Source organism: Taurulus bubalis, assembly GCF_910589615.1.
Source record: "Taurulus bubalis genome assembly, chromosome: 15".
NCBI lineage: Eukaryota > Metazoa > Chordata > Actinopteri > Perciformes > Cottidae > Taurulus > Taurulus bubalis.
This window is the reverse complement of record NC_136603.1, coordinates 18,399,596-18,412,573: the sequence shown is the minus strand read 5'-3', so window position 1 is coordinate 18,412,573 and position 12,978 is coordinate 18,399,596. Positions and strand designations below refer to the sequence as shown.

The 12,978-nt window shown below is 41.3% G+C and overlaps 1 protein-coding gene across 1 annotated transcript in view; it reads right to left on the bottom strand.

Annotated features, from left to right (window-relative positions):
* The window catches only part of tfpia (tissue factor pathway inhibitor a), a 34,722-nt gene extending 26,157 nt beyond the window's left edge, over positions 1–8,565 (bottom strand). Inside the window, exon 1 of the mRNA XM_079231402.1 lies at positions 8,476–8,565. Coding sequence (XP_079087528.1) covers positions 8,476–8,548 — 73 coding nt within the window. The 5' untranslated portion in view covers positions 8,549–8,565. The remainder of the gene's footprint in view (positions 1–8,475) is intronic.
* Positions 8,566–12,978: the final 4,413 nt, after the last annotated feature.

Sequence of the window (12,978 nt, the reverse complement as noted above, 5' to 3'; positions counted from 1 at the left end):
GTTCACTCCACTGACACCAGTTGCTATGGTTGAGTGCAAAGCAAACAATTAGTCTCCACACCTTATGATGAGAGGAAGGCTTTTTTGTTGTTAGAATATCAAGAAAGATTGCAACCGAATTTCTGGCTGACTTTCAAAATTGCTTTGCCATCTCTTTTATGTCTCGAAAAACACATTTCAAACAAAATAACACGAAGCAATCGCACATCATTAAATGTCACATACAATTTGTGTTTTCATTTATGGTACCCACGCATAATTTCCAAGTGACTTACTGTAGAATAATTGCTATCTCGGACATGTTCAGTATCCTGTGAGATGCATCACTTTCTGAACTCTCGAACTTAAATAGAGTTTATAATTGTCGTCGACTCACACAGGAAGTGCTAGCATTGCCTTATTGGTCTGCAGATGGCCAGTTGCAAACATGTTCCCAGGCTCAGAAGATACCACTTTCTTTTTACACAAACGAAAAGGGAGAGAGTCATGAAGGCATGAATAGGACAGGACTACATCCCTAATTAGGAATCGGTGTTGGTGTCATTCACCTCCCCGCCGAACATGTGAAATATGTATCCAATTATCCGTCAACATTAAAAAGATTAAAGCTTCCTGTGAGCTACAGAGAGACACTAATAATGAATCCCCAGCTGTAGACTCCTTTCTCCACACAATGCCCTGACAGACACAACACACTGTGCACACAGACAGATCAAGGGACATTTATACAGAAGGCTTACTTTGTCTGCAAAGATTCAGCATCACCAAAACCATGGAAGTTAATCACCATGAGCGGATTTTTACCCCAACTATAAATTGGTCTGGAAAAGTCTTGTTTTGACCAAAAACCCAAAAGGTATCAACATCCCAGTGATATAAAACAGAGAAAAGCAGCACATTCTCACATTGGAGAAGCTGAGACCAGAGAGTGTTCATAGTTGGTCCACATTTCTATCTATGGCTCACTTAATAGTAACTTTAGTAACTTAACAAGTGTCTTTATGTCGGGAAGATTCAATGAGTGAGCAGGGAAGGAGTTTGAGACGTTGCAGGAGTCTGTCTAAAAACCTGTCATGGGAAACTTTCAATTTTAAGCTAAAAATGAGTAGCCTGGGAACCAGACTAATCTCAGAGGGAGCTTGTTTGCTCTGGCAGATGCGTCCCTCTGCTTTGGACAAGTTTCCATTGACCTAAGACAGGCCGGGCCAATCCCAACCAAATATCTAACATGGGGCATGTTTGAGATTAAGACCGTGAAGACAGGCGCTGTTGAGGCAGTTTAAAAAACAACCAAGATGGCTCCAGCTGATATGGAACGGAGCTGAATAAACAGGACGATATATTTCCTACTTAAAGGCGAACTATGCCCATTTTCTAATTGCATACATGTTTTTCCAATGGTCTTAAATTATCCAAAAATATGAGTAAACATGAACTATCTCCCAAATCCAAAATCTTAAAGTGTTAAAACTAAAAGTGTGGAACTGCCAACCCGAATGCATGGTCTATGGAGCAATGTCATGCTACTATTTCAATACAGAGGACCTGCTATGTACGACTATTAATGGAAGCTTGTTATGGAAATGCATGATTCCGACACTAACATTACATGATAAAACTCATTTTTATCCATTTTGGTCTGGTATATTGTGAGATTTCTCGGTTGTTGGTTTTGGAAATGAGTCGGATCTCAGACTTCCGTCAGTAGCCGGGCTGCTCTGCTGCAGCTGTGCAAGGCAAAGCTAACTTAGCCATCTTGTCAAGTTGGTGGAGAAATGACCAATGAGTCAGTATCATCTCTCTAATTATAGAGCAGAGGAAGTATCCTTTGCCAATTTATACAGACGACAGGGCACAGGACACACAGATTAAAGTGTGGCTCATCCTCCTCCAAGTGCATTTTTCATCTCCACTGCGGTGTCAACCTCGGGAGGACAGGCATTTTCTCACACAGGAATACATATCTTCACCATATTGCAATGTAGTCAGCCATTTATATGGGAGTGCAATACTAATGACTCAGAGGTCAGACACTCAAAACCAATTTTCCTGGAGCAAAGTCTTTTGGTCAAGCATCTGATAAATCACATGTGGGAATGCTGTGTGTTGCTTTATTGTCTATTGTTTACTGCGAGGTCTTCATAAAGCTGCTCAGAGTACACCAACTCAGCATTTGTATTGCCGTCCTTGTTTCATTCTGCTTCATCTTGGATTCTCCCTATATCACAAGATTACGCGAGAATCGCTGGGTCACGAGGTCACATCCATCTTGCCCGGCCTCAAGTAATGTGTTTGTGTCAGCGGACCTGTGAGGAGCTAATGGCAGCTAGGGGAGTGGTTTAGGTGTGTGTGGCTGGTGTTCAACAATCACCAGCCAATTATTTTTCAAAACTGCCTGTCCATTTCCCAACGATTTTCAATGATGGATTCTCAAATGGTTCTTTCGTAACAAACCAACTGGCGCATCAAGTTACATGACACCCATCACGCCTAGGAAACCCAGTCAACTAGCGCTCTAAACTAGCATTCCTGTTGTCATGTTATACAACAAGGTGTCCTTCATTTTGTATTCTGCTACGAATTATCTAGTGGTTTCCTGTCAATAAGTTTACATATTGTGGGTGTCTTAATGAGTGTATGACTCCCACACAGCTGTGGGGCATCCTTATTCAGGTGGGTACTCATACACATTACCAGTGCATATATTATGTAAAACTTCATGGGAACATACACGGTATACTCACTGTAATTTACTGAGACAGTGAGAGGCAAAGACAGAGACAACAAAAACAAGATATAACCAGACAAACAGTGTACTAGATAGAGGCGTCCACACAAGAGGAATTCAACCCTTCACCTCTGAGAACTACAGTAACCTACACTGATGCTGTGTAGGGACAAACTGGACATGTCAATGCTGGGGATGCACAATGGGATTCAATCATTTCTGTTTTTCCGTTTAAAAGCAATGTCACGTACTTAGATTCTGCTGAGATGTGGGCAGTAATGGTCAGGAAGCAGAAGAAACACTTGAAAAGACAAGACAGACCCTGAGGACTGTCATTAATGGTCATGTGCTTTGGTGCAGCAAAGATTACATATTAATTGCTGTTATTATGACTCACACAACTCATTTTCACTATTGGCCATCATTATTTAATCCATGCAGCCAACTGAAAGCACCACAAAAAGCAGCGCTCCTTAAAATGTGTCTGACAAAACAGACGTGTAAGACATAGTCTTTAGAGAGCAAGTCTAAGTCATGTCTCAGGTCTTTAGAGAGCAAGTCTAAGTCATGTCTCAGGTCTTTAGAGAGCAAGTCTAAGTCATGTCTTTAGAGAGCAAGTCTAAGTCATGTCTCAGGTCTTTAGAGAACAAGTCTAAGTCATGTCTTTAGAGAACAAGTCTAAGTCATGTCTCAGGTCTTTAGAGAACAAGTCTAAACCATGTCTTTAGAGAAAAAGTCCAAGTCATGTTACAAGTCTTTGGAGAGCAAATCAAAGTTAAGAACCCAACAAAGACATTATTTAATAAATTATATATCAATATAAATACAAAAATAACTCACTGTAGCTCGAGATTGAAGTCAAATAGATTAATTAATTAATAGTCTGGATTATAATGCTGGCGTCACCCCCTGAAAGAGCTGCTGCTTCCACTGCAGTGAAATTGCCTCAAGATGAGATTCATGTTGGGACAAAACAGACATCTTCTCAGAAAAACTAAAGACTAAAAGGCCTGCGTACTAGTAAGTGCAGAACACATTAGCTAACACCTAATTGGCTAAGCAGAGAAGCGGCTTCACTTTCCACTTATAGGTGGATTCATTTAATGGACTCCAAATAGTTTTTGGTGACAGTTTAGTCGAGCTCTTTTCTGAAGTCTACTCCTTACTGCAATGCTAATTAAGATGGCACATGCAACGCAGTTTCCTCTCATCCTATGGCCTGAGGCGGCCTAATGAAAAGGCCACTTCAAACAGCAAGTGAGCATCTAATTAAATTCCTCCACAAATTAATGAGACACAATGTTTACTCCTCCGTGAGACGATTAGTGAAGCTCCTAAGACTGTGCACCCATGATACTGATGTTTAGTCCTGATTGTTTCACCTCTCAACAGCACCGAAATGATATGCAAATAGTAAAAGCTAATGTTCCCTGATGGACAAAACCTTGAAGAAGGCGATTGTAATGTAAGTAGCTCAGATTGCCTCTCTGTATTTACCTGTGGCATGTATTGTCATTTAGCTGATGGAGCCACGGTATAATTGCATTTTTGTTTTACTGCCTGGAGGCCCAATTTACATTTTTTTATATTTAAAAACACATTTAGCATATTTGTTCTTTTGTGCTCTAAGGTTTAAAACAGTAAACATGAGTTGTTTGCAAATGTTAACTGTCAATACATTGCTGATTGTCTCTTAAAGACAACATATGTCAAATGCTTGGTTGGGGGAAAGCCTATGGTAATATTAAATCCTGTTTTAAATAAAGCCTAAACACATTTAAATGTAGACACATATTATGCCAAACGTGATAGTAAAAATATATCTGCAAAACCATTTGCTGTTCCATTTAGGATAAGCACAGCCTGTCCCGTTGTCTTTTCCAATGGAAAATAAACTGTTGCTTAAGGGACTAATGCAGGGGTCGCCAATAGGTGGGCCGCGGTCTGGACCCAGACCCAGGCAGAGTTCTATCCGGACGTGATCTACAACCGATAGATAATTGAGAATTATTATTTCATCAAATCATTTTGAAGGAGCGCTTCTATTTTGACCGGCGCAGCTTTTCTAGTCTTTACGGCACTCGTTCAGCGGTCCAGTAAACACACCAACCAATTACATGTAAAACATATCATGTGATGCTTTCTCAGACCATCAAATACGTGTATTTCGATAAGAGTCGCAACTCCAGAAAGCTCAACCCGGGAGAGACGGGGAGAGAGAGAGCCAACAGTCGGTGAAGTACGCAAGTCAGAAGTTATTTCACAGGACGTGCTCCAAGAAGAGAAATGTGGACAGCGAGACCAGAGCCTTTAACCAAGAACGGATGTTCACTCTTCCCACTGGCCGTTTAAAACCAGCGTCTCATATGTTCAAAGGCAGTGAAGATGAATAAAAGCAGCAATATGAAGCGCCACAAAACACAACTCTTTTTAGCAGACTGTTTTTTTGTGCCTTCATTCAGATTTAAGTGGGTACAATTTAAATCCAAATGAAGGCACACAAAAAAATCATCCTAAAAGCTCAATATGATCAGAATCCTCACATATGGATCACCTCCCAACAATCATGTTAACAGAGGAGAATAAAGTTGAAGTGGGTTCAATAAACACAGATATAGTCCCTGCACACACATTTCTCTTTTTATTAGATGAGAAGAATATTTTTGATTGACATCCCTTCACACCTTACTTAAATTAATGTAATGCTGCATGGCCAAGACGATTCAGTTAAATAAATGTTTCTAAAATTAAGTACTTTATTTTAAGAGCCACATTTGTCAAAAACCTTCTGTTATGTATCATGTTTTCTTTTTATCCAACCCTTATTTTACTGGAAATGAGAGTGATGTATTATTAGAATATGCATTATTTATACTTTATCCAATTGGAAAACTGACAATCCATATTATGGAGATGTTATTCAATTGAGCTTTATTTGATTTGACAGTCGGTTGTTGACTACATACATTTGTTGATACAACAATGCTATTTCAATATAAATGGCACTTTATCATCGTGCAAATTAGACATTGTTATGACGTTCCGGACCTTTGCATAAGGAAATTCTCTCTAATTGGAGCTCAATGAATTCTAATCGAATACGGCCGGACGAATAGACAAAACAGTCAATAACAACAATCAAGTTGTTGCTATTCGTCTCACGATTAGATTTGGGAGAAGTTGACCACTGGGCACACCTATGAAAACAAGCAGTTGTTTGAGTTCATTGTTAGGCCAATAAGGCTGTCCTCAGTAACCAAAAGCTCCATCTTTTCCTCAACCTGACAGCGTAGTCGTGTTGCCCAAACAGGTTCTACACTCTATCGGGCTCAACTTTTATTATCATAGATATATTTGTTTTTACTGTTTATTAAGGCTCATAATTGACTGCCTCAGGCTACGAACATAACAACATACAACATCGCCGACATAATGTCACCCAGTAGGAACAAAGTGTAACATATACTACGGTTCTTTACTAAGGCAAGTCCTCTGGACTAACAGGTCCTGATCATGGGCCCTGAACACATCTACAAGAAAATACAAGCGCTCTTTGCCCCGAGTCCCAACATTACATCAACAAACATTACGTCAACAAACATTACGTCAACACCCAAAGCTCTTGAGTGTTATTTTTTTGCTTTGAGCCTGAAGCAAAATACAAAGTCCAGTCAAGTTTATTATCAGCTGAGGAATGTCTTCAAAATGAGATCATATCTTTGACTGAGTAACAGAGAGAATGACGCGCTTTTATAGCCTCCTGCCTCGACTATAGCAGCCAAACTATTGAGCGGAACAAAGTGTTTCTAACACATCACACCAAATTTGCCTTTGCTGCATTGGCTTTCAATCTCCTTTAGATGTCACTTTAAAGTACTATCAGACACCTATAAGGCTTTGTGTTGTCTGTATAACTGAGAATACCACCGTGTGGCAATTATGTTGTGCTATTTTAATGAATAGTAGAGTCCTCTAACATTCCATAAGAAGTGGTTTCTGTGACTCTGCACAAAGTGATATGAAGCCGTCATGGCTTTGCAGAGGTCACTTTACCCGGGAACGGACCTTTTGTCTGCCTCCCTCCGGCAGATAAAGTAATAAGCCACATGGGAGAGACCATAGTGACGAAGCAGCAGGTAGTATGGCAGAAGTCAACTTTCTGGACTGGATTTCAGTAAAAAAAGAAAAGAAAAGGAAAGAAAGGCACAGGAAGACTAAAAGAGAGCTCTTTGGGGCGGGGGGAGATATAGAGATCTCACCTGCAGGCAAACGTGCGCCGGTGTTAGAGACAGACACCACAACTTCAGTGTACAGCCAATTACAGAAAGCTTTCCCTGGCGGCGAAAGGCTTAATCAGCATTGTGTGAACTTGTTTTGTAAGAGCGTTAATGTAACAGACATTAATATTAATATAAAAACACAGGATACACACAAAATGTAAAGTTATGAGCCGCCAGAGGGTTGACCCCCAACGCAACCAAGCATGGAGGGCGAGCCAATCTTTTTTAGTTCTTAACGCACAGTCAGAAGTTAAATGTTTAAAAAAAATGTTAATAGTAGACTTTGCACGCAGTCACTAAAATAGGTTTTGAAACAACAAAGGGGATTTTAGATAAATGTAGGAACACTACTTGGACATTGGGTAGTTTGAATATGTCACTATAGCAAGAAGTATGTTGTATTTGTGCAATGTTTCTAAAGAGAACACGTCACATTTTCTTTCCATAAGACGGTTCTCAGCCTTCATGCTTTGCTGCAAATGCTGCTTATAAAAAAGGGTGAAGGTTTAAGTTTTTTCTCCATACAGGGAAATGACGCAAAAACTCGCTGTGCAGTACGTCACTGAAAGATAAGACGTTGGCTTTAAGGCCATCCGGTGAAGTTCATCACTCTGAACTGCAGACGGACACATCTGACCTATACCACAGCTGGAATGACCTTTCTGGACTTTGCTATTAAAGGGCATCACTATAATTAGTGAAGCCAGGCAAGTTCAATATTTGCTCCCAGGGATGGAGGAGTGCAGTTTCTCTTCCACTCTGGGTCCACTCTGCCTCCGCTCAGACCTTTCTCAGCTTGCTGGGAATCTGACATCCAATCCCGACAGCCTCATTACCGCCTGGAAGGCTGTTGCGACAGGACAGAGCAGGATGCCAGGCGGCTCAGGTGCGGGTCGTGACCGGTATGAGAACTGCTGGCTGCGTGGACTTTGACCTAGAGACTGACGTCACATCTCTCCCTTCAATAATAAAACCTTCCAACACAACAAAACAAAACAAACTCAGTGGCGCGTCAACAGTGGTGTCGATACGCACCTGATTTCACTCAAAGCATAAATTATGGATCGTGTGTGCGTGTTTTGGGTGTGTGTGCGCGCATGTGTGTGCGTGTGATTGACTCCTTGAGCAACACTAGCATAGTAGTGGTAGCCCGTTTAGAGTCATTTTGAGGCGCACATATTGTGTTTGAAAATGAGTTTTCGCTTCAATTTTGAAAGGCAAACATCATAAAAACAATAAATATTAAAGCAATATGACATCGAGGAAAACACGTACTACAAGAAAACACTGCATGCGAAAGCCCAAATAAGAATGAACCGACGCCATGACGTACACAACATGTAAACAAACTTTCGACTCCACTTTACGCACGACCACTCGTGACTGTAACTTTCCCTCGCGCTGTCAGACCCACTGGACATGACTTCTACACACATACATCTATTTCGTTACCGTATCTGTACTTACTGCAATATCCAAACCGCGCGACGAAGGAGAGCGTCAGGGCGCAAAGAATCCAGCACTTGTTGGCCGGCGTCATGCTGCTGTGCACGTTGGGGAGCTGGTGCGCGCAGAGTGTGGAGTTCAGAGGAGCTTCATCAGGTCTGAGGCAGAAGTTGTGACTGTTTGTGGGCGCGTCCTTCCGTCTGATAACACGAGAGGCTGCAGGCGCTACGGCGTTTAAATTACCAGTAATTGCCTGGAGGGACACACACTATACAGGAAATAAAATATTCCCCATGACTCACTTTTTTTTACCGAGAAAGTTAAAAGGAAAACCAAGGAGGATTTAGTTTTTCTTTCTTTCTTATTCATGGTACGTTCTCACATTAACCAAATAAGGAGTATGGCATAACTGCTTTAATAAAGGGACTGTGGGCAACCTGTACAATGGGATCTCAGCAGTAAACTTGACCTCTCTCTCTCTCAGCTGAGGACCCATTGTGCATCTTTTCAATCCCTCAACATCACTGTAATTTCGCTCCAATTCATGTCGCTGTGATGAGAATGTTTGCCTTCTGAAGCCCAAACTCAGCTGTCCGTTTCATTCACGAAATTTGTACCGAGTTGTGGCCTTTAGAGAGGTTTTGAATCCCCTTTTCAGCTCCACCAGTACCACAAACTATAATTGAGCTTCAAGCTGGCACATGTACGCTGAAATGGTTTTACCCCGTACTTTCAGAAATTGAATAGGTTCATTACACTGTGTTAAATGCCGCACAATGCACAGTAACACACTATGTTGGCAGCACTGTGCCAAGGCTGGAGATTTCAGACACAGTTGGGGGTCGCCCGGAGTACAAATTCTTGCTTTTGAATGTCATGCAAGGCCCTCTGGGGGATTTTTTTCTGAAGATGGGTGTCGTGTCGTCTACTGGACAGATTGTGAAGACCTCGAAGAAATAATTGTGATTTGGTGACATACAATAAAATGCGCTAAGCTGATTTTTAGATGAAAGCAAAGGCAATGACGTTAAATCCAGTCAACTGGAAGTCTCCACATGCAGCTGTTAGCTTTTCTGTTGCTGGTTCGAACTGTATTTGTTCAATTCCGCACACAGCCAGGCAGATCCAAGCACTTCCATTAATCTTCCAAGCTCAGAAACCACCAAACCGGACCGAAGTTAATTCGTCATGATCTCGTCTGTGGCTTTCGCGGTCTGGCATCAAATGTCATGCCACAAAGTAACTTACTGTATTGTGAAGGGGAGCTAAAAGATAATGATACAATGCAGTGATAAGTGATTACATTAGGGATCCAGTGCCAATGGTCTTGCATGAACAGAACACCTCTACTGTGATTATCATTACTGTAGCCAAAGGTGCTCGTCGTCTTGTTGACGGGTTCTGGCTTTTTGATAAAGGTGACTGTTGTGACTGTTCAGTAGATCACATGAATTGGTAGTTGTTTCAAACTGTTGTAAACTCTATAACTGCTTTCAAATAAAGTGAAAGACATCAACAATCTAAATTGTTCCTGAACTGATGTCCACACTTCATCTTGCGCTGTCCTCCGATGGGCCACACACACACTCCCTTTAGCTGGGAAAAGTTCATATTAGTTTTGTCTCCATGTAGGGTAGCTGAGGTGTCATCCAGACAGCTTCCGAAACCACAACTGCTCTCATGGAGCTCGTAAACCTCCAGCAACAGCAGACAGTGGTCATACTGGTCAGCTCCCAGAAGTGACTGTAGGGAACTTTACGAGCGTGATGCAGAGTAGGACATTGGCAAATAACGATTTGGAAATACAATAGTAAAAAGATAATAGTGCTATATCTCTTGACATGTCATTAAGATAAGCGGCTATGATAGGTGGAGACGTTATTCACGGCATGAGTCAGTTACATCGCATAAGCCCAACCTGAGTAAACAATGACTATTTAATTTCGTATGAGCCAATATCTTCCTGAGAAATGTTTTTCTCGTCAAGTAGTGTGTCGTCGTTATTAGAGGTTACTGTATTGCAGAAGCAGAGCTCAATTTCACACGGAGAAGGTACATTGGAAATCTCAAGAGAAGCACAGTTCCTAACAGCAGCTGTCTGCTGTGAATGACCTCCTTCGTAAGTAATTACATTTGAATGGCCACATTCATTGACAGTTTGGTAGGATGGATTCATATATTTTTGCAAAAGGTACATATGTGTAAAAATGGCCTACAGACACAGTTAGTGGCTAGCTGAGAGGCAGGCATTCGCTTCAGGAGTTGGTGGCTTAAAAGTGATGCTAATGTTGGACCATGTCCATAATATGTCAATGTTAGCTTGTAGTGCTGTCCCCAAGTGGCCCAAAACTGAATTAATTAAGGTGAAACTATATGAACCATAACGCCATCAACACATTATTTCCCTCAATTTAAACTTGTGGTGTTACTTGTCTATATATTTAAACCAAATTTACAAGGGACATTATTTTAAATATATTTAAGGAAAGTGTAACTTGAACATCAAAATCTCTCTGATGCTGCTTTGTAAAGCTCTACTTGTTTTTTTTTGGATTACCTTCATAGCCAACAGAGAAGGTGCTGTGTTTATTCTCTTTGCCACTTTAACTTAAGTCATGTGTGTTATAGTAGAAGATGTGTGGCAAACTAGTTTTAAGATATCTGAATGTGGCGCATGCATACAAATATAAGAATTAACATGACATTTTCTATTTTTGAGATAATAAAACTCACTTTTAAGATTCCTGAAATCAAATAAACCACACTGAAGGGAACCATTGACATATTTGTTCTAGTTTTGAGAAAAATGAGCCTTGGAGGCTGGAAATGGCACTGAACCACTTGCACCACTTCAGTCCACAGCCCTGGCACCCGCTCAGTGTGTGCATGCTTGGTTGTGCATTAGTGCACGTGTGGGGATGTCAGTGTACAAGAATGTGTCTGTCTGAGACTAATAGGGCAGCACTGTTACTCACTCTGTTCAAGGAAACTATGTCTATTATGCGGTCCCCCACCTTCCGAATGGAAAGTCCTTGAGGGAGAGAAAGTAAAAGTCACATGGTCAAATCCGTAGAAAAGCTTTGATGGAATTTCCTGTGTGCTGATTTTCCCACGATATCATGGCCTCTGTATTTCTCTCTGGAAAGAATGTGTTGGAGGAGAAGACTCCCGACACTTTGACTTGTAGCAGATGACATGATGTCGTTTGTTGGTAACTTCAGAGATGAATGGGGGCCTTTAAATATGTATTGGAAATGCAGAGGAACATTTTAATTTTGTTTTTAATTTTAGGTGACTGGTCATTTAAGGTAAAATCCTAAACACATGACACGTAAAAAACAGCTGGTTAGAAAATACTGCAGCTGTAACATTCATTGTCTGCAGGTGATTCGACTATTAACATTGCAGCTGCTAATACTGTCCTATCCCTTGGGACAGTGGTTCCCAATCTGGGGTTTGGGACCCCTCAAGGGGTCACAGGATAAATCCGATGGGGCTCAAGAGTATTATCGAGTTTAGAAAGTTGTACATTTTTCTGGCTTTTCATAAAACCCCGCTTCACAGAGACAGGATGTTGTAAATGGAAGCAGGGTTTTCAGTGCTTTTTTGGCGATCTCTGGATATTCTGCCTTGATTTTAGTTGAAATGTACTTTTAAGTGAAGTTACATTTTTTGGGGAACGTATCCCGTGACATCTTGACATGTGTCAAGAGGTTCAGACGCACAGACGGATGTATCCGGTCATTTTTCAAAATAAAACATCTTTCCGACCTTGATAATTGATCAACATTTTTTTCATTCATTCTTTCTGTGTGGCCCGGTACCAAGGGACCCACGGACCGGTACCGGGCTGCGACCCGGTGGTTGGGGACCGCTGCTTTAAACTACTATTAAAACGAACGATCTAGATATAAGCGACTAGGCAGCTTGTCAAGTCAAAATGGTTGAGAACCAGGGCTTTAGGAGGTGACATCAACATGTCCACATCTGGAGGTCTAAACTGTCACTAAAAGACACCAACAGGTGTTAGCTTGAAAACTGGACCGGCAATGAGCAAACAACTCCTCCTGGTGGAGAATCAGCAGGCTGCTTAATGTGGAGTTTGGGCTTGTGAGGTAGTGAAAGAGTTAGCCTATTCCTTCAAGTCAGTAACAACTAATTTCCTCTTTCCATACACGCAGGCAACTCTATCACAAGTACACCCGGTTGCTTGGTGGGTTGAAGTCTTCAAAGCCATCATTCTCTGTCCTATTGCAGCTCTCCCCAAAAGACTTGGATTAAGCCCTTTAGACCACTTCATTCTGTCATCCCCTGTTTGGCTCAGATAACACTCACAGTGCTTTAGCGCCGTTAGAAATCCTCTGCTGGAGCCAGACATGTCTCAAGTTATAAGTAAAAGAAGTTTAAAAATAGTCAAATACCGTTGGTGGGACAAATCAATAAGAGTGACTCGGCAAGACGAGTAACGAAGATTTTAGTTTTGAGTCGAGGGCCTTATATGCACTTTAGTGTGTTACTACTTTT